This window comes from Gopherus flavomarginatus, chromosome 2, assembly GCF_025201925.1.
Source record: "Gopherus flavomarginatus isolate rGopFla2 chromosome 2, rGopFla2.mat.asm, whole genome shotgun sequence".
Classification (NCBI taxonomy): domain Eukaryota; kingdom Metazoa; phylum Chordata; order Testudines; family Testudinidae; genus Gopherus; species Gopherus flavomarginatus.
In genome coordinates, this window is record NC_066618.1 from 254,162,270 (window position 1) to 254,181,905 (window position 19,636).

The 19,636-nt window shown below is 44.7% G+C and overlaps 1 protein-coding gene across 4 annotated transcripts in view; it reads right to left on the reverse strand.

Moving 5' to 3' along the window:
- Window positions 1-19,636, reverse strand: part of NBN (nibrin) — a 60,713-nt gene that overhangs the window by 32,183 nt on the left and 8,894 nt on the right. For 3 of the 4 annotated variants that reach the window (XM_050940864.1, XM_050940863.1, XM_050940865.1), the window contains exon 4: window positions 12,411-12,570. In XM_050940864.1, the coding sequence (XP_050796821.1) occupies window positions 12,411-12,570 (160 nt within the window). Of the gene's footprint in view, window positions 1-12,410; window positions 12,571-13,272; window positions 13,506-19,636 lie in introns of all 4 variants that reach the window. The other variant, XM_050940866.1, reaches the window with a different exon arrangement.

A 19,636-nucleotide genomic window follows, 5' to 3' on the forward strand; every position in this document is an offset into this window, starting at 1 on the left:
TACCAAAGTTGCTGGATCCATTGGGAGAGAAGGCTGTGCAGTCACAGCTCCAATCCAGCTGTAGTAACTTTGATACCTACAAGCAGATTGCTCGTGGCATGGATGAGATAGAAGGGACACACAGCAGTGCCATGCTAAAATCAAGGAGCTGAGGCAGGCATACCAGAAGGTAAGGGAAGCCGAAAAGGCAAGGTTGCGGTGCCGAAAACATGCTATTTCTAGAAGGAGCTGCGTGCCACCCTTGGCAGCAACCCCTCCTCTATCTCCAAGAGCCCCATGGATACTTTGGGGGGAATGGAGGCAGTGGCCAGCTGAGTCAACCCCAAGGACAAAGTAGTTGATGAGGAGGTTAGACAGGCAACAGGCTCGTCCGTTGGCATGGTGAGCCAATACCTCTTTTTGGCTCCAGAAGGGCGTAGCCTGTCCCAGCAGTGGCATGCCTGAAGTGGTAAGTACTCTTTGTTTTTTAATAGTGCACAGTCACACGAGGCAGAGATGGCCTTTATTTTGTTACATGGTGCGCATGGAAGAAGAGATCGAAATTAACAACACTAGATACTGTTTGCATCTGCTTCGCATTCCCTTGTGCAGCTATGCTTCTACACACAAGCAGAGTGCCTCAAGAAGGTAAGAAGGCAAACAAGGAGGAGAAAGGAGGACATGTTTGTGTAGTGCTGCAATCGTCAGATCAGGCAGATAGCAAGAACACATCTAGGAGAGAGACAAATGAAAAACTAGAAATGGATAGCCAAAAAGGAGACGGACAGGAGCAGGTAACAGAGGGTCAGGAGCGATGATAAAGCTCATGGATAGGGCCATACCAAATTCATGTCAATTTTGATCAATTTCATGGCCAGTTTTACCAAATATTTGTTTCTGTTTGGTTAGAAATTTGTACAATGAAAATAGAAGAATAATTTTATTTTCCACAATTGGGGAAGTTTTGAAGAGTTGAGACTCGAAAACAAAAACCAAACCAAACAAAAAACAGATTTCCAGGATCTGTATGGCGTGGTTATCATTCATTCTAGTGCACTTACTGGCTAGAAGGACAAAAAACAGTGGAAAAATGAATATTTGAAATTTGAATATTTGAAATAAAATATTTCATTCAAAATTGAAAAACAATTGTTTCACTCCAAGCTTTGCAAATTTAGAAACAATTTAAACTGGAAAAACAATATAGTGAATGTTTAACCAGCTCTGATAAGTAGCCTACGCAACTGACTGTAATCACAGGTTATCAAGGCCAAGGACTTGTTGAGTTTCAAAAAAAGAATTACACTACAACGTTAGGTCGATGTAAGCTGCCTTGCATTGACCTAGCTGTGCATGTGCCTACATTTAATTCGTCTCCCATCAATGTACTTACCCTGTTGTGATCCAATAAAACCACCTTCCCGAATGGCAGAGAGCCATGGTTGATGTTCTGAGGTTGACGTAGTGTGAATGTAGACATTGAATTACCTGTGTCAACCCTAACAGTCCTCCAGCAACTGTCCCACAATTCCCAGCACTGACTGCTCTGGCCACAATTGTGAATGTCATTGTGCAGGGGGATGACAACTGGATCCCTTCCCTCATTTAAAACCTGATGAATTTTTTAAATGCCTTTTCAAGTACACTTAGCAGCTCTGTTGTATGCAGCTGCCCAACCAACCAGCACAGCTACATGCTCCAGACATGCTCTGGCCTGTAGCAGACAGGAGATATTGGATCACTGGGGAGAAGAGGCTATGCAGGCACAGTCACGGGCCAGCCACAGAAATGTGTACATCTATGAGCAGATTGCATGGGGATGCAGGAGAAGGGATACAACAAGAATCATTAGCACTGCTGCAAAGTGAAGGAATGCTGACAGGTATATAAGACAGCCAGGGAACCCAATGGTCAATTCAATGCCAAGCCACAGACCTGCCACTTTGACAAAGAACTGCATGCCATATTTGCTGGAGTCTCCACCACGGATACTTCCGAAGAGCCTGAGCCACAGACCCCAGTGCAAACAGCAAGGATGAGGATAGGGGTCATTTGACCAGGGGGTCCACCTATGCTGCAAGCCAGGACCTGTTTGAGACTCCACTGGAGAGCCAGTCCTGGCAGTCAATCATGGGAAAACCTGATGCAGGGGAACTTTTTCATTATTTTACTCATATTAGAAGTAATGTATAACGAAGAGGCAGCATTATCATCTGCTTTTCATTTCCCAGTAGAGTTAGATGAGGAGCAGTTTATTTATGTACACAGGGATGTCCTTTGAATCCTCCTGAGAGAACTGGCTGAAACGTTTGTGGAGGTACTCTGCAATCCTCCCACCAAGGTTTCTAGTGATGGCAACCTTATTCCTTCCTACGCAGCAAAACATCTCCCTAAGCCAGTCAGCAATTACTGCAATGGTTGTCATAAACAGATAGCTAAGGGTTAATGTCTCTTTCACCTGAAGCACCTGACCAGAGGACCAATCAGGAAACCGGATTTTTTCAACTTTGGGTGGAGGGAATTGAGTGTCTGTGTCTTTGTCTTTTGTCTTTGTTTTCTGGCTGCCTGCCTTCTCTGAGCTTTGGAGAAGTAGCTCTACTTTCTAGTCTTCTGTTTCTAAGTGTAAGGACAAAGAGATCAGATAGTAAGTTCTATGGTTTTCTTTTCTTTGGTATTTGCATGAATATAAGTGCTGGAGTGCTTTGATTTGTATACTTTTGGAATAAGGCTGTTTATTCAATATTCTTTTAAGCAATTGACCCTGTGTTGTATCATCTTAATACAGAGAGATTATTTGTACTTATTTTTCTTTCTTTTTATATAAAGCTTTCTTTTAAGACCTGTTGAAGTTTTTCTTTACTTCAGGGAAATTGAGTCTGTACTCACCAGGGAATTGGTGGGAGGAAGAAATCAAGGGGAGATTTGTGTGTTGGATTGCTAGCCTGACTTTGCATTCCCTCTGGGGGAATAGAAAAGTACTTTTTGTTTCCAGGATTGGGAACAGAGAGGGAGATTCACTCTGTTTGGATTCACAGAGCTTATGTCTGTGTATCTCTCCAGGAGCACCTGGAGGGGGGAAGGGAAAAAGGATTATTTCCCTTTGTTGTGAGACTCAAGGGATTTGGGTCTTGGGGTCCCCAGGAAAGGTTTTTCAGGGGGACCAGAGTGCCCCAAAACACTCTAATTTTTTGGGTGGTGGCAGCAGGTACCAGGTCCAAGCTGGTAACTAAGCTTGGAGGTTTTCATGCTAACCCCCATATTTTGGACGCTAAGGTCCAAATCTGGGACTAAGGTTATTACATGGTGTGCAGCTGGTGGGACTAGAATCCAGAAGCCAGTAGGAATATTATATTTTTCTTTTCTCTGCTAAGGGCTTTTTAGCAGAGAGGAACAGTTTGGTTTTAAAAGGGAACCAGAGAGAAATTTTTTTTTTCTGCTCTCTCTGGCAGTTTGTGGCTTGCATGTTAAGCAGAAGTCGTTAAGGACTATTAACAGTCTTTTGTCACACAATAGCACTCCCATTGAGAGTCGTACCAGCACTTATAGGCATGCAAATAAAGTGGTTTTTCTGGTTTCCCTTCATTGAACATTAGCTAGAGAGAGAAAAGGAAAATTAGCTAAAGGCACTGTTGCTAGGCAGACTTCAGGAGGCAACAGAGAACCTGCAGTTCAGAAGATAAACACCGGAGAGCACCCCAACACCAGAAAACAGGAATCATGACTTCTAAGGCAAAAATTGAGGCCGAAGAACAAATCAAAGAAGCTGAACACAGGCGACAGATGGAGATGAAAGAAAGAGAAGAACAAATCAAAGAGGCAGCACACAAAAGAAAACTAGAAGAAGAAGAGGTGGCCCACCGCCGAGAAATGGAAAAGCACCGCCGAGAAATGGAAAAGCACCAAAAAGAAATGGAAAAACAACAAAAAGAGAATGAAGAGAAGGAAAAACAGAGAAAACATGAACTGGAATTGGCAAAAGCTGGGCTGCATGTGCCAGCCAACCCTAACAACCCGGCGCCAAATATTGCTCCACAGCACAGGAAATTTCCCACCTACAAGGCAGGTGATGACACCGAGGCCTTCTTGGAAAATTTTGAAAGAGCCTGTCTTGGGTACAGCATTCCCGAAGACCAGTACATGGTAGAATTGAGGTCACAGCTCAGTGGACCTTTAGCAGAGGTGGCAGCTGAAATGCCTAAGCACCAAATGAATGACTATAAACTTTTTCTAACCAAGGCCAGATACAGGATGGGGATAACCCCAGATCATGCCCGTCGGCGTTTCAGAAACCAAAAGTGGAAACCAGAGGAGTCATTTCCCAAACACGCCTACTACATTGCAAAAAACTATGAGGCCTGGCTAACAGGAAACAACATTCAAACCTTGGAAGAACTGAACCTCCTCATACAAATGGAGCAGTTCTTGGATGGTGTTCCTGAAGACATCACACGGTACATACAAGATGGAAATCCCAAAGATATCGTTGAGGCGGGGGAGATTGGAGCCAAATGGATGGAACTGGCAGAAAGCAAGAAAGCTACTGTCAAGGGGAACGATTACCCCAGGGGGCACACAGACCATAAACCCTACAACCGAGGACAGCCAAAGACCCCACATACCACCCAAGTAAAGCCACAGATACCCTACCCTTCAACCTCACCAGTCTCCAGTAACTCACCTCGGCCCAGTGACCCATCAGATGGAAGATGCTTTAAGTGTAATGAACTGGGACATATCAAGGCCAAGTGTCCCAAGAACACCATGCGAGTGCAATTCATTACACCACCATCACACCAAAGATCCCCAGGCCCGGATGCCTCTCAAATACCCTTGGAGCGAAGGGAAAATTTGAGAGTGGGCGGAAAGAAGGTTACTGCGTGGAGAGACACGGGGGCACAAGTGTCAGCTATCCACCAATCCTTCGTTGACCCCAAATTCATCAACCCAAAGGCCAAAGTTACAATTTACCCCTTCATGTCACAAGCTGTAGACTTGCCTACAGCTCAACTGCCTGTCCAGTACAAAGGCTGGTCAGGAATGTGGACTTTTGCAGTCTATGACAATTATCCTATCCCCATGCTACTGGGGGAAGACTTGGCCAACCAGGTGAGGCGGGCCAAAAGAGTGGGAATGGTTACACGTAGCCAAACCAGGCAAGCTTCCAGACCCATTCCTGTTCCTGAGCCGTCCACAGAGGCCCCGTCTGTGTTACCAGAGACCCAGACAGAGGTAGTGGACCCGGATTCCATGCCAACCACTGAAACAGCCACAGCACCTCCAGTCCCAGGCCCGGAACTGGAACAGCAACCAGCACCAGCAAGTGCAACCACATCTTCAAACTCAACGCCAGAGGGCGCCAGCGAGCCAAAACTGGCAGAAGCAACAGACAGCCATACCCAAAAGGCTCAGCCAGAGCCTGAAATACCCTCAGGTGCACCAGCGGAGAGCGGTTCACCAGCAACGGAAACAACCCCATCACCTACATCGCTTCCAGAGGGACCAAGCCCAAGTCCACAGTCTGAGGAAGAACTGGTGACCCCAGCCTCAAGGGAACAGTTCCAGACTGAGCAGGAAGCGGATGACAGCCTTCAAAAAGCTTGGGCGGCGGCACGGAGCACCCCACCGCCTCTCAGCTCTTCTAATCGATCCCGGTTTGTTATAGACCAAGGACTTTTATACAAGGAAATTCTTTCTGGTGGACACCGGGAAGAATGGCAGCCGCAAAAACAGTTGGTGGTTCCAACTAAGTACCGGGGGAAGCTCTTAAGCTTAGCCCATGATCATCCCAGTGGCCATGCTGGGGTGAACAGAACCAAGGACCGGTTGGGGAAGTCCTTCCACTGGGAGGGGATGGGCAAGGACGTTGCCAAGTATGTCCGGTCTTGTGAGGTATGCCAAAAAGTGGGAAAGCCTCAAGACCAAGTCAAGGCCCCTCTCCAGCCACTCCCCATAATTGAGGTCCCATTTCAGCGAGTAGCTGTGGATATTCTGGGCCCTTTCCCAAAAAAGACGCCCAGAGGAAAGCAGTACGTACTGACTTTAGTGGACTTTGCTACCCGATGGCCAGAAGCAGTCGCTCTAGGCAACACCAGGGCTAACACTGTGTGCCTGGCCCTAACAGACATCTTTGCCAGGGTAGGTTGGCCCTGCGACATCCTTACAGATTCAGGGTCTAATTTCCTGGCAGGGACCATGGAAAAACTGTGGGAAACTCATGGGGTGAATCACTTGGTTGCCACCCCATACCACCATCAAACCAATGGCCTGGTGGAAAGGTTCAATGGAACTTTGGGGGCCATGATACGAAAATTCATCACCGAATTCTCCAATAATTGGGACCTAGTGTTGCAGCAGTTGCTGTTTGCCTACAGGGCTGTACCACATCCCAGTTTAGGGTTTTCACCATTTGAACTTGTGTATGGTCACGAGGTTAAGGGGCCATTACAGTTGGTGAAGCAGCAATGGGAGGGGTTTACGCCTTCTCCAGGAACTAACATTCTGGACTTTGTAAGCAACCTACAAAGCACCCTCCGACACTCTTTAGCCCTTGCTAGAGAGAACCTAAAGGATGCTCAGGAAGAGCAAAAGGCCTGGTATGACAGACATGCCAGAGAACGTTCCTTCAAGGTAGGAGACCAGGTTATGGTCTTGAAGGCGCAACAGGCCCATAAGATGGAAGCATCATGGGAAGGGCCATTCACGGTCCAAGAGCGCCTGGGAGCTGTAAACTACCTCATAGCATTTCCCAATTCCTCACTAAAGCCTAAAGTGTACCATGTTAATTCTCTCAAGCCTTTCTATTCCAGAGACTTACAGGTTTGTCAGTTTACAGTCCAGGGAGAGGATGCTGAGTGGCCTGACGGTGTCTACTACGACGGGAAAAAAGACGGTGGCGTGGAAGAGGTGAACCTCTCAACCACCCTGGAACGTCTGCAGCGGCAACAAATCAAGGAGCTGTGCACTAGCTTCGCCCCATTGTTCTCAGCCACCCCAGGACGGACTGAACGGGCATACCACTCCATTGATACAGGTAATGCTCACCCAATCAGAACCCCACCCTACCGAGTGTCTCCTCATGCCCAAGCTGCTATAGAACGGGAGATCCAAAACATGCTACAGATGGGTATAATCCGCTCATCTACCAGTGCATGGGCATCTCCAGTGGTTCTGGTACCCAAACCAGATGGGGAAATACGCTTTTGCGTGGACTACCGTAAGCTAAATGCTGTAACTCGTCCGGACAACTATCCAATGCCACGTACCTATGAGCTATTGGAAAAGTTGGGACGTGCCCAGTTCATCTCTACAATAGACTTAACCAAGGGGTACTGGCAAGTACCGCTAGATGAACCTGCCAAGGAGAGGTCAGCGTTCGTCACCCATGCGGGGGTGTATGAATTCAATGTCCTTCCTTTCGGCCTTCGAAATGCACCCGCCACCTTCCAGAGGCTGGTAGATGGTCTACTAGCTGGACTGGGAGAATTTGCAGTTGCCTACCTCGATGATGTGGCCATTTTTTCAGACTCCTGGCCCGAACACCTACTACACCTGGAAAAGGTCTTTGAGCGCATCAGGCAGGCAGGACTAACTGTTAAGGCCAAAAAGTGTCAAATAGGCCAAAACAGAGTGACTTACCTGGGGCACCAGGTGGGTCGAGGAACCATAAACCCCCTACAGGCCAAGGTGGATGCTATCCAAAAGTGGCCTGTCCCACGGTCCAAGAAGCAGGTCCAATCCTTCTTAGGCTTGGCCGGATACTACAGGCGATTTGTACCACACTACAGCCAAATCGCTGCCCCATTGACCGACCTGACCAAAAAGACCCAGCCAAATGCCGTTAAGTGGACTAATGAGTGTCAAAAGGCCTTTACCCAGCTTAAGGCGATGCTCATGTCGGACCCTGTGCTCAGGGCCCCGGATTTTGACAAGCCATTCCTAGTAACCACAGATGCATCTGAGCGTGGTATAGGAGCAGTGCTCATGCAGGAAGCAACAGATCACAACTTCCATCCTGTCGTGTTTCTCAGTAAGAAACTGTCTGAGAGGGAAAGTCACTGGTCAGTCAGTGAAAAGGAATGCTATGCCATTGTGTACGCCCTGGAAAAGCTACGCCCATATGTTTGGGGACGGCGGTTCCAACTACAAACTGACCATGCTGCACTAAAGTGGCTTCATACTGCCAAGGGGAACAACAAGAAACTTCTTCGTTGGAGTTTAGCTCTCCAAGATTTTGATTTTGAAATTCAACACATCACAGGAGCTTCTAATAAAGTTGCTGATGCACTCTCCCGTGAGAGTTTCCCAGAATCCAGTAGTTAAAAAGTGTTCTTAAAATGTAGAAGTGTATTAGTTATATACTTAGGAGTATATGTAAAGGTGTATGTGTTGTATTAATCTGTTTATTTTCAAGTTCTAGAAGGAAATCGCCGCCAGTGAGCTTCCCCACTGTCTGCAATTTGGGGGGCGTGTCATAAACAGATAGCTAAGGGTTAATGTCTCTTTCACCTGAAGCACCTGACCAGAGGACCAATCAGGAAACCGGATTTTTTCAACTTTGGGTGGAGGGAATTGAGTGTCTGTGTCTTTGTCTTTTGTCTTTGTTTTCTGGCTGCCTGCCTTCTCTGAGCTTTGGAGAAGTAGCTCTACTTTCTAGTCTTCTGTTTCTAAGTGTAAGGACAAAGAGATCAGATAGTAAGTTCTATGGTTTTCTTTTCTTTGGTATTTGCATGAATATAAGTGCTGGAGTGCTTTGATTTGTATACTTTTGGAATAAGGCTGTTTATTCAATATTCTTTTAAGCAATTGACCCTGTGTTGTATCATCTTAATACAGAGAGATTATTTGTACTTATTTTTCTTTCTTTTTATATAAAGCTTTCTTTTAAGACCTGTTGAAGTTTTTCTTTACTTCAGGGAAATTGAGTCTGTACTCACCAGGGAATTGGTGGGAGGAAGAAATCAAGGGGAGATTTGTGTGTTGGATTGCTAGCCTGACTTTGCATTCCCTCTGGGGGAATAGAAAAGTACTTTTTGTTTCCAGGATTGGGAACAGAGAGGGAGATTCACTCTGTTTGGATTCACAGAGCTTATGTCTGTGTATCTCTCCAGGAGCACCTGGAGGGGGGAAGGGAAAAAGGATTATTTCCCTTTGTTGTGAGACTCAAGGGATTTGGGTCTTGGGGTCCCCAGGAAAGGTTTTTCAGGGGGACCAGAGTGCCCCAAAACACTCTAATTTTTTGGGTGGTGGCAGCAGGTACCAGGTCCAAGCTGGTAACTAAGCTTGGAGGTTTTCATGCTAACCCCCATATTTTGGACGCTAAGGTCCAAATCTGGGACTAAGGTTATTACAGGTGCCTGCCAAAGTTAACAAGTTAGCAGCATACAGACCTGGGCAGCTTCAGGATGCCAGCAGCAGCTGTGATCTCTCTGCCTTTGTTACCCTCAGGATAAGAGTTAAAAATCACCACCACTTGCAGGAAATGGTGCCAGCATTCAGTACCATAGCCTTATACTTAATTTCATGGAACTGAGAAATGCCTTCCTCATTTTCCTCATCCCTTGAAGGCCATCCTCACCCTGGGTGGTGTTGTGAGCGGTACTGCACAAAAGCTCTCTGAAGCAGAAGTGTCAACAAGCATGTAAAACTTTAGAAGAGCAAAGGAAAGGAGTTCTGAACATTAATTTTTGCTATTCATTGTTACTATACTAACAATGGTACCTCTGTTTTATCTGTAGCTGCTGCTGTTATGGCTATTAAGAGTTCCCCTTCCACACCTGTGAAAAGCCTGAGCCAGACATGGAGAAAAAAATAGGAGGACTCCAGATAACATGTTCAGCGAGATCCTGCATGGCAGTACTGCACTGGGCTGGAGGGTGAGTATTTCAGACTGGAGAAGGAAAAAGCAGACAAGAAACAGACTCAAGAGGCCCACGAGGAAAAGCAGAGAGAGATGCACCAGGACATAATGGGGCTTCACTTTCAGAAAATAAATATGCTGCAGATGTTTGTGGGTCTAGAGCTTCAACAATCACAGACTCGCCTCCTTTTTCAGTCCATGGAGAACTCCAGTACAGCAACTCCGTATATCCACCTCAACATTCTATATGGCAGCAGCGGCTACCACTACCACTCCAGACCAGGGGACTGTAAGTACAACCACAGCTTCACATACACTGACCTGTGAGAGCCACAGTTCCCATATGTGTAACTAAAATGGACATAAATGTTCTTTCCCCTTGTTAAGATCTGTTCCATTATTTTATTAAGTTTTTAATGTATTTGTTTTTTAAAATTGCAGTTTCTATGTGCTGGTTCTGTTACTCAAAATTCTATTCCTCAAGAAATAATTCATTTTTATTAATTCATAATATATGCTGCAGAATGTCTAGGGGTACTGAAAGCACCCACTTACTTGTTCTTGTATAGTGTGACAGAACTCATAGTGTAATAAACACAGAAACACAGTGTACTAGTTATAAATGTAGCTGAATCTTTGTCTTGTTGCTGTTGAGGTGGCTGGTACATTGCTTCATGAGCCATGGGAGCAAGGAGTAGGCTGAGTCCCCCAGGAGCACTACTCATCAACGTCACCCATGGTAATCCGCCAGTCGTAAAAGAAAGTCCCTGCTTGCAGTTTTCTGAACAGTCCTGTGTTCTTAAGGAGACAAGCATCATGCCCCTCCTTTACCATCTGAGACTGATGTCAGTGAAGCGCCCCCAGTAATCCACCAATGCTTGGAAAAAGTAGCCCTTTCTGTTGAAATACTCTGGGACAAGGCAGGCTGGTGCCAAAATAGGGATATTCATACTATCACTCCACTGCAGTTTGGGAATTCCACTGCTGAAAATCCATCCACTATGTCACGCATGTTGCCAAGAGTCACGGTCCTGCATAATAGGAGACAATCAATGGCTCTGCACACTTGTCCGACAATAGCCTAGTGGATTTTCCAACTCCAAAATGCTACCAGTAAGTGGGAAATCAATCTGGTGTTGCAAGTTTCCACAGTGCAGTCACCACTCATTTCCCCACGGCCAGTGCAGCTGTCATTCTGGTATCTATGAGCTGGAGGGTTGGGGTAAGGTTGGCATACAAATCCAGGAATGAGGCCTTGTACCTCCAAAAGTTCTGCAGTCATTGCTCTCGTCCCAAACCTGCATTATGAGGCAATCCCACCAGTCAGTGCTCATTTCTCAGGCCCAGAGTGGTGCTTCACCATTTGCAGCTGCTCTGTTAATGCTACCAATAACCCTCAATTGGTTCTCGCTATTTCCCACAGCAATCTGTCCTCCATGAAATCATCATGTTCCCCACTGATGCAGTTCTTCTTGAAGCTCTGCAAATACAATAGCAGAAGACTGTGCATCCTGTGTTTGCAACACTCATGACAACTGTGCAGAGCAGTGCATCTTCTGTCAGAGACAGAGAGCGAGAAGGGATGCACAGGTTTGCAGGATTTGTAAAGGCTCAAAAATTATGGTATATGGATGACGTTATTTAATGAGACAGTTGCATGCTGGGAACTTCACCCTTTGTTTCCAGTCACCCCCGCACAACTCGTTTCTGCCCCACCATGCATTGCCAAACATGCCAAAAGACAGTGTGCTGGACACTGGCAGGTTGCACCCTCTGATACATAAGCATGATGCACTGCACTTTGCATCAAGACAAACACTCCTTATGAGTACACACAGTACAGACATAAAGAGCCAAATATGCACACGTGAGCCTATACAATATACAATAGCTTTATGTCAAAGTAACTTGAGTCAGCCAAACTTTGTAGTGTAGACATGGTCTTATCCATATAAATGTCTAATGAAAACATCCAGAGTGACATTACATAGGATTTTCATACAAACTAGAAAAGACCTAAATTCTCATGTTTGAAGGTAGAAACTAACCTCTAACTACAAGTTAGGAGGAAACTCCCACCCCCGCAAGGCCATATTATTCCATAATCATTCGCTACAGGGTATCTTGCACTTCCTCTAAAGTATCCAGTTCTGGCCTCTATCAGACAAAAGGATAATTAATATTATGGACTGCAACCCTAAGAGTATGGTATAGTAACTCCTAGGTTCCTCTGATTCTCACTTAAGTGGTCTGCTTCTTTTGCATTTTCAAATACCACAGCGAAGAGAAAAAATGAAGCCCAGAAAAATACATCATGCACAAAAGTGGATGACAATTGCAAAATATTTTATCTGCTATAAACAGTTCAGACTCTTCTGATTTTAGTTAAATATTCATATTAAGGTTGTTTACAAGGACTCTTTACTTGAAAACAATCATTTTCCTAACTGAAAATCTGGACTAACTGAAGTCAATGAGAATTTTGCCACTGACTTCAATAGGGCTCTATGGTTTCACCCCACACATTTTCATGTTGAAGTCACAAAATCTATTAACATATAGAAACTCAACCTACCTTAACAGTAACTTTCACTGATAACATGACAAGATGAGTACATTCTTCTGACCAATCATTCACAACAAGGCCTCCAAGCTGCAGAATAGCTTGATTTAGAGCAGTTTTCCCAGAAGCCTCTAAACACGAGGAGCAGACAATCAAAGGTTCATATTCTACTCTGCAAGGAACAAAATACAGAAGAGAATTGTCTAAATTAGGGCTGTCAAGCGATTACAAAAATTGCAATTAATTGTGCGATTAAAAAAGTAAATCATGATTAATCATGCTGTTAAACAATAGAATACCATTTATTTAAATCTTTTTGGATGTTTTCTATATTTTCAAATATATTGATTTCAACTACAACACAATACAAAGTGTAGCATGATCACTTTATATATATATATATATATATATATATATATATATATATATATATATATAAAACAAATATTTGCACTGTAAAAACAAAAGAAATAGTATTTTTCAATTCCCCCATTACAAGTACTGTAGTGCAATCTCTATCACGAAAGTTGAACTTACAAATGTAGAAATATATACAAAAAAAAAGGGCATTCAAAAATAAAACAAAACTTTACAGTCTACAAGTCCACTCAGTCCTACTTCTTGTTCAGCCAATCACTCAGACAGACAAATTTATTTACATTTGCAGGAGATAATGCTACCTGCATCTTGTTTACAATGTCACCTGAAAGTGAGAACAGGCATATTGTTGTAGCCAGCTTTACAAGATATTTAGGTGACAGATGTGCTAAAGATTCCTACGTCCCTTCATGTTTCAAACCACCATACCAGAGGACATGCGTCCATGCTGATAACAGGTTCTACTTGATAACAAACCAAAGCAGTGTGGACTCACGCATGTTCATTTTCATCATCTAAGTCAGAAGCCACCTGCAGAAGGTTGATTTTCTTTTTTGGTGGTTCGGTAGTTTCTGTAACCAAGTGTTGCTCTTAAGACTTCTAAATGCATGCGCCACACATCGTCCCTCTCAGATTTTGGAAGGCTATTCAGATTCGTAAACCTGGGATCCAGCGCTGTAGCTATCTTTAGAAAGCTCACATAGGTATCTTCTTTGCATTTTGTCAAATCTGCAATAAAATTGTTCTTAAAACAAACATGTGCTTGGTCATCATCCAAGACTGCTGTAACATGAAATATATGGCAGAATGCTGTTAAAAAAGAGCAGGAGACATAATTCTCCCACAAGGAGTTCAGTCCCAAATTTAAATAAAACTTCTTTTATTTTTATTTTTATTTTAAACGAGCATCATCAGCATGGAAGCATGTCCTCTGGAATGGTGGCCAAAGCATGAAGGGGAATACGAATGTTTAGCATATCTGGCAAGTAAATATCTTGCAATGCTAGCTACAAAAGTGCCATGAGAACGCCTGCTCTCACTTTTAGGTGACATTGTAAATAAGAAATGGGCAGCATTATCTCCCGTAAATGTAAACAAACTTGTTTGGCTGAACAGGAAGTAGGACTGAGTGGACTTGTAGGCACTGAAGCTTTACATTGTTTTGTTTTTGAGTGCAGTTATATAACAAAAAAAATTACATTTGTAAGTTGCACTTTCACAATAGAGATTACTGTACTTATATGAGGTGAACTGAAAAATAATATTTCTTCTGTTTATCATTTTTACAATATAAATATTTGTAATAAAAATATATAAAGGGAGCACTGTACACTTTTTATTCTGTGTTGTAACTGAAATCAATATATTTGAAAATGTAGAAAAACATACCAAAATATTTATAATAAATTTCAATTGGTATTCTATTTAATGGTGTGATTAAAACTGCAATTAATCACGATTTTTTAAATTGTGATAAATTTTTTTGAGTTAATCATGTGAGTTAACTGCGATTAATCGACAGTCCTCGTCTAAATAGTTAAAGTGAAACATTATAGACAGACAGAGTTGGCTGAAAACTGGAATTCCTGTCTGAAACATTTCCAGGGTTCTCTGAGCTGCATGGAGCTCCTGCCGGCAGCAAGCTGGGCAGCTCAGGGAGCCTGGATGCCGGACAGCTCAGAGAGCAGAAACTCCAAAGGCTCCCACTGCCAAAGAGCTGGGAGCCTAAAAGCTCTGGGAATCCTTACTCCAAGAAAGGCCTCCTAATTGGCTACCCTGCAGACAAGTAGACTGGAAGTTCAGGAAGAAATTTATATGTGGATCTTTTAAAGTCTAATAGCATCAACAAAATACGGCAAGTATAATGAATAGCACAACTGATTAAAGAAAATACATATAAAACTAACAAATGTCAAAGTGCGTTCAAGTTAAAATAGATGTTGCTTCTTTTAACGAAGTGATTCTCAACCAGGGCATTTGTACCCCTGGGGGTACACAGAAGTCTTCCAGGGGATACATCAACTCATCTAGATATTTGCCTAGTTTTACAACACGCTACAGAAAGTTTGCTAGCACAGTCAGTACAAATTAAAATTTCATATAATTGCTTGTTTATACTGTTCAATATATTATACACTGAAATATAAGTACAATATTTATATCCCAATTGATTTATTTTATAATTATATGGTAAAAATGAGAAAGTAAGCAAATTTTCAGTAACAGCGTGCTGTGTCACTTTTATATTTTTATGTCTGATTTTTAAGCAGGTAGTTTTTAAGTGAAGTGAAACTTGGGAGTATGCAAGACAAATCAGACTCCTGAAAGAGGTAAAGACGTACAGTAGTCTGGAAAGGTTGAGAGTCACTGTTTCAAAGAACGCACTCATTTTGTTCAGCCTAAATGTAAATGTACACTGGTTAACAGCCCTTCATTCCCATTAAGCGTGAAATACATTTTTTTAAATTTATTACAAGTTCAATTTTCTGTCCATTCTCAGCATTGCCTCCTTTCTCCCCTGTTACTGGAAAAAAAAAATCCTTCTTCTAATCTGAATCGCTCTTCCTTATCAAGCCTCCCATCCCTTAAGTCTTAGCTGAGAAACACACATTTTCTTCTTTGGCTTTGACTCTTAATTTCCCCCTCTGCTGCTCTATTACAGTATTATATGATTCTTTAAGGGCTTTATCCCTTCATCGATGGTGGAACTAGGGGTGCCGCAGCACCCCTGGCTTCAAGTGGTTTCCATTAAATACAGGGTTTACAGTTTGGTTCAATGGCTCTCAGCACTCTCACTATAAAAATTGTTCCAGTGTCACTGCCTCTACAGTAGGAAGATAAAACCCTGGGACTGGAAGGAGGATTGGGTGTAGAAAGAAGTCCCAACTCCACAAGAGGTACATCTCCATTTTCAAAATGTTGGGATTTTTGAAGTCAAATTCTTGTGGATCGTGTCACCATTAACTTTCAGAGGGAGAAAGCAGGAGAGTTCTGCAGTGTGCAGGGAGGAATTCTTAGCACATCTGCTCCTGATAGCTGGAAGGCATCAGGGCTAACAGCTATTAGAGATACAAGATTGTTACATGACTGTGGTTTTGCCTCTGAATGTCTTGTTTGCAGTGTTGTAGCTTTGTTGTTCCCGGGATACAAGAAAGATAAAGTAGATGAGGTAATATAAGCTTGTCCATTCCACCAACAGAGGTTGGTCCAATAAAATATATTACCTTATCTATCTTGTCTCTCTGAATATCTTGACATATTAGCTAGTTTAAGGGCTAATCCTCCTCCTCCTTCTATGGCAAGAGAGGGTGAATGCATCAGCAAGTGTTTGCATGAAAATGTTTCAAGTTTCTTGTTCCCTCTGTCCTTTGTAACAAAAAAGGGCAAATATGTCAAGCTGCACAAATTTCTTATTTAGCTTAGTTGCATACATTAATGGAACAATGACATCCAGTCATGAGAAAAAATATTATAAATAGCCAGCAACAGTTATAGTTAGAAACTGGAGAGGTCCAACTATTGGATATTGTGCTAGGAATTATGCAGAAGGATGCACTACTACACGTGTGGCAGAATCCATAAAAGGGGCTATGGCATATGAAAAGAGCTCTTCCAAACCTATTATAAACTGAGATAAAAATCAACAGGCTCCTGTATGCTAAGCTATTGGTTTTCAAACGGGGGGTGAGGAGAGAAGAGGAGCATGACATGGTTATCAGGGAGGAGGAAACAAGCTGGGGTATAGGGCTATGGCCAGCTGGATGTCTAGGCTAGGGCAGGACAGCAGCTGGGAGAGCACACAGGGAGTCCTCAGGGGCAGGACTTGCAGCCCTGAGAGGGCAGCTTGCTGCTCTCTCCCTCCTCCCCTTACAAATCACGGAGGACTCCTTGAGTGCTCTTGTCCCTGCTGCTCTGTCCTGGACATCTGGCCAGCTGCAGCCCTACGTGGGCTAAACCCTCTGGAGCTTGAAGGAGTGAGGGCAGGTGAAGATCGGACCAGGCCTCCTCACCCTCTCTGTGCCATTCTGCCCTGGATTCCTCCAAAGATGGCGCCAGATGGGTCCTACTGCCACCTTGGGCATGAGCCACCCTCTTTCCTGAGTCACCTGCTGCCTCAGATGAATGGGAGTTGGCAAGGCTGTTATGTGACTCCCATGGGGGATCACAGCAAAGTATTTAGGACCCTCTGTGCTAAGACATCTCTTGAAAGTTTTATATTTTGAATATTGAGGTGTTGATTATTGCTAACTTATGCTTACTCTGCAGTAATAAGTTATTTTCTTAAAAATTATTCACCTTAACCTCTGAGGACAGAACAAGTAATGGGCTTAAATTGCAGCAAGAGAGGTTTAGGTTGGCCATTAGGAAAAACTTCCTGTCAGGGTGGTTAAGCACTGGAATAAATTGCCTTGGGAGGTTCTGGAACTTCCGTCATTGGAGATTTTTAATAGCAGGTTAGACAAACACCTGTCAGGGATGGTCTAGTTCAGAGATGTGCAAACTACGGCCCACGGGCAACATCCAGCCCATGGGACCCTCCTGCCTGGCCCCTGAGCTCCTGGCCTGGGAGGCTATCCCCTGGTCCCTCCCTGCTGTTCCCCCTCAGCTCACTGGGCCGCCGGCCCAATGCTCTGGGCAGCGGCGGGGCTGCAAGCTCCTGCAGGTGCAGTGTATTAAACTGTTCCCTGTAGGAATGTGCTAATGGTAGCAGTTCCTGAGACGAAGGCTTATAAGAAACTTCTTTTCTGGCAGCACAGCTGCAAAGCCCTGGCCTGACCCGGTGCCTTGTGCTGCATGGTGCCGTGGCTGGCTCCAGTGGGTCAGAACGGCTGCCTGTCCTAGTGCTCTGCGTGGTGCGGCTGTAGCGTTGCCAGCCACCGGTGCTCCAGACAGGCAGCGGGGGGGCAGGGGGGTTGGATAGAGGGAAGGGGAGTTTGGGGTCGTGGATAGGGGTTGGGGTATGGATAGAGGTTGGGGTGGTCAGAGGACCGGGAACATGGGGATTGAATGGAGACGGGGGGGGCAGCAGTCAGGAATGAAAGGAGGGGTTGGATGGGGTGGCAGGGGACAGTTAGGCATAGGGGATCCTGGGCTGGTCAGGGGGACGGGTGGTTGGATGAGGCAGGAGTTCCAGGGGGCCATCAAGGGGTGAGAAGCAGGGGGGGTCGGATGGGGGCAGGGGCCAGGCCATGCCTGGTTGTTTGGGGAGGCATAGCCTCCACTACCCAGACCTTCATACAATTTCGGAAACCTAATGTGGCCCTCAGGCCAAAGTTTGCCCACCCCGGTCTAGTTATTAAAATAGTTCTTCTTTGAGTGCAGGGGACTGGACTAAATTACCTCTCAAGGTCCCTTCTAGTCCCACGATTCTATTTTCCAAGAGTGTATTGTACCTTGTTCTTTGGCTTAAAAATTATTCAGTTTTTTTATGCTAATGTCATGACTGTATGTGGTTCTATGACAGTTTCTGAAACATGTTTCAAATATATTTTCTAAATATGATATACTAAAATATCTGTTTGTTATAAGAACTGAAGAGTGCTGTTTTGCTACAAACTGACGACACTGGAAGCACTAAATTGGAATAGGAGTCCAATGTAAGAGACAAAGCCAGGGTACATCTACACTACAGGATTATTCTGATTTTACATAAACCGTTTTTGTAAAACAGACTGTATAAAGTTGAGTACACGCAGCCACACAAAGCACAATAATTTGGTGGTGTGCGTCCATGTACCGAGGCTAGCGTCGATTTCTGGAGCGTTGCACTGTGGGTAGCTATCCCGTAGCTATCCTATAGTTCCCGCAGTCTCCCCCGCCCATTGGAATTCTGGGTTGAGATCCCAATGCATGATGGTGCAAAAACAGTGTCGTGGGTGATTCTGGGTAAATGTCGTCACTCATTCCTTCCTCCGTGAAAGCAACAGCAGACAATCATTTCACGCCCTTTTTCCCTGGATTGCCCTGGCAGATGCCATAGGATGGCACCCATGGAGCCCGTTTTGCCTTTTGTCACCATCACTGTATGTGTACTGGATGCCACTAACAGAGGCGGTACTGCAGCGCTACACAGCAGCATTCATTTGCCTTTGCAAGATAACCGTCTCTGCTATCAGTCATTCTGTACCGTCTGCTGCTGTCATGGGTGCTCCTGGCTGACCTTCGCTGAGGTCGGCCGGGGGCGCAAAGATAAAAATGGGAATGACTCATCCGGTCATTCCCTCCTTTATGTTGTATCTAAAAATAGAGTCAGTCCTGCCTAGAATATGGGGCAAGTGTACTAGAGAGTGTACCACAGAGCACAGCCGCTCCATGTCAGATCCCGCAGAAATGATGAGCTGCATGCCATTCTAGGGGGTCCCCCTGCAACAACCCCACCTGTTGCTTCCCTCCTCCCCCAACCCTCCTGGGCTACTGTTGCAGGGTCCCCCCATTTGTGTGATGAAGTAATAAAGAATGCAGGAATAAGAAACACTGAGGTTTTAGTGAGATAAAATGAGGGAGAGGCAGCCTCCAGCTGCTATGATAGTCCAAGCAGTACAGAATCTTTTCTTTAGACATGAAGGGGGGGGGGGGCACGAAGGAGCTCAGCCCCCAGTTGCTATGATGAGGACGGTTACCAGCCGTTCTGTACCATCTGCCGGGAATAACCGGCAGTCATTCCTATTTTTACCCAGGAGCCCCCCGGCCAACCTCACCTGAGGCCAGCCAGGAGCACTCACAGGATGATGACGAGGACGGCTACCAGTCCTTCTGCACTGTACCGTCTGCCACCGGGGAAGGGAGGGGAGAGGATGCTGCTGTTCAGTGCCACAGCACCGTGCCTAGCAGCAGCATGCAGTAGACATACGGTGACATTG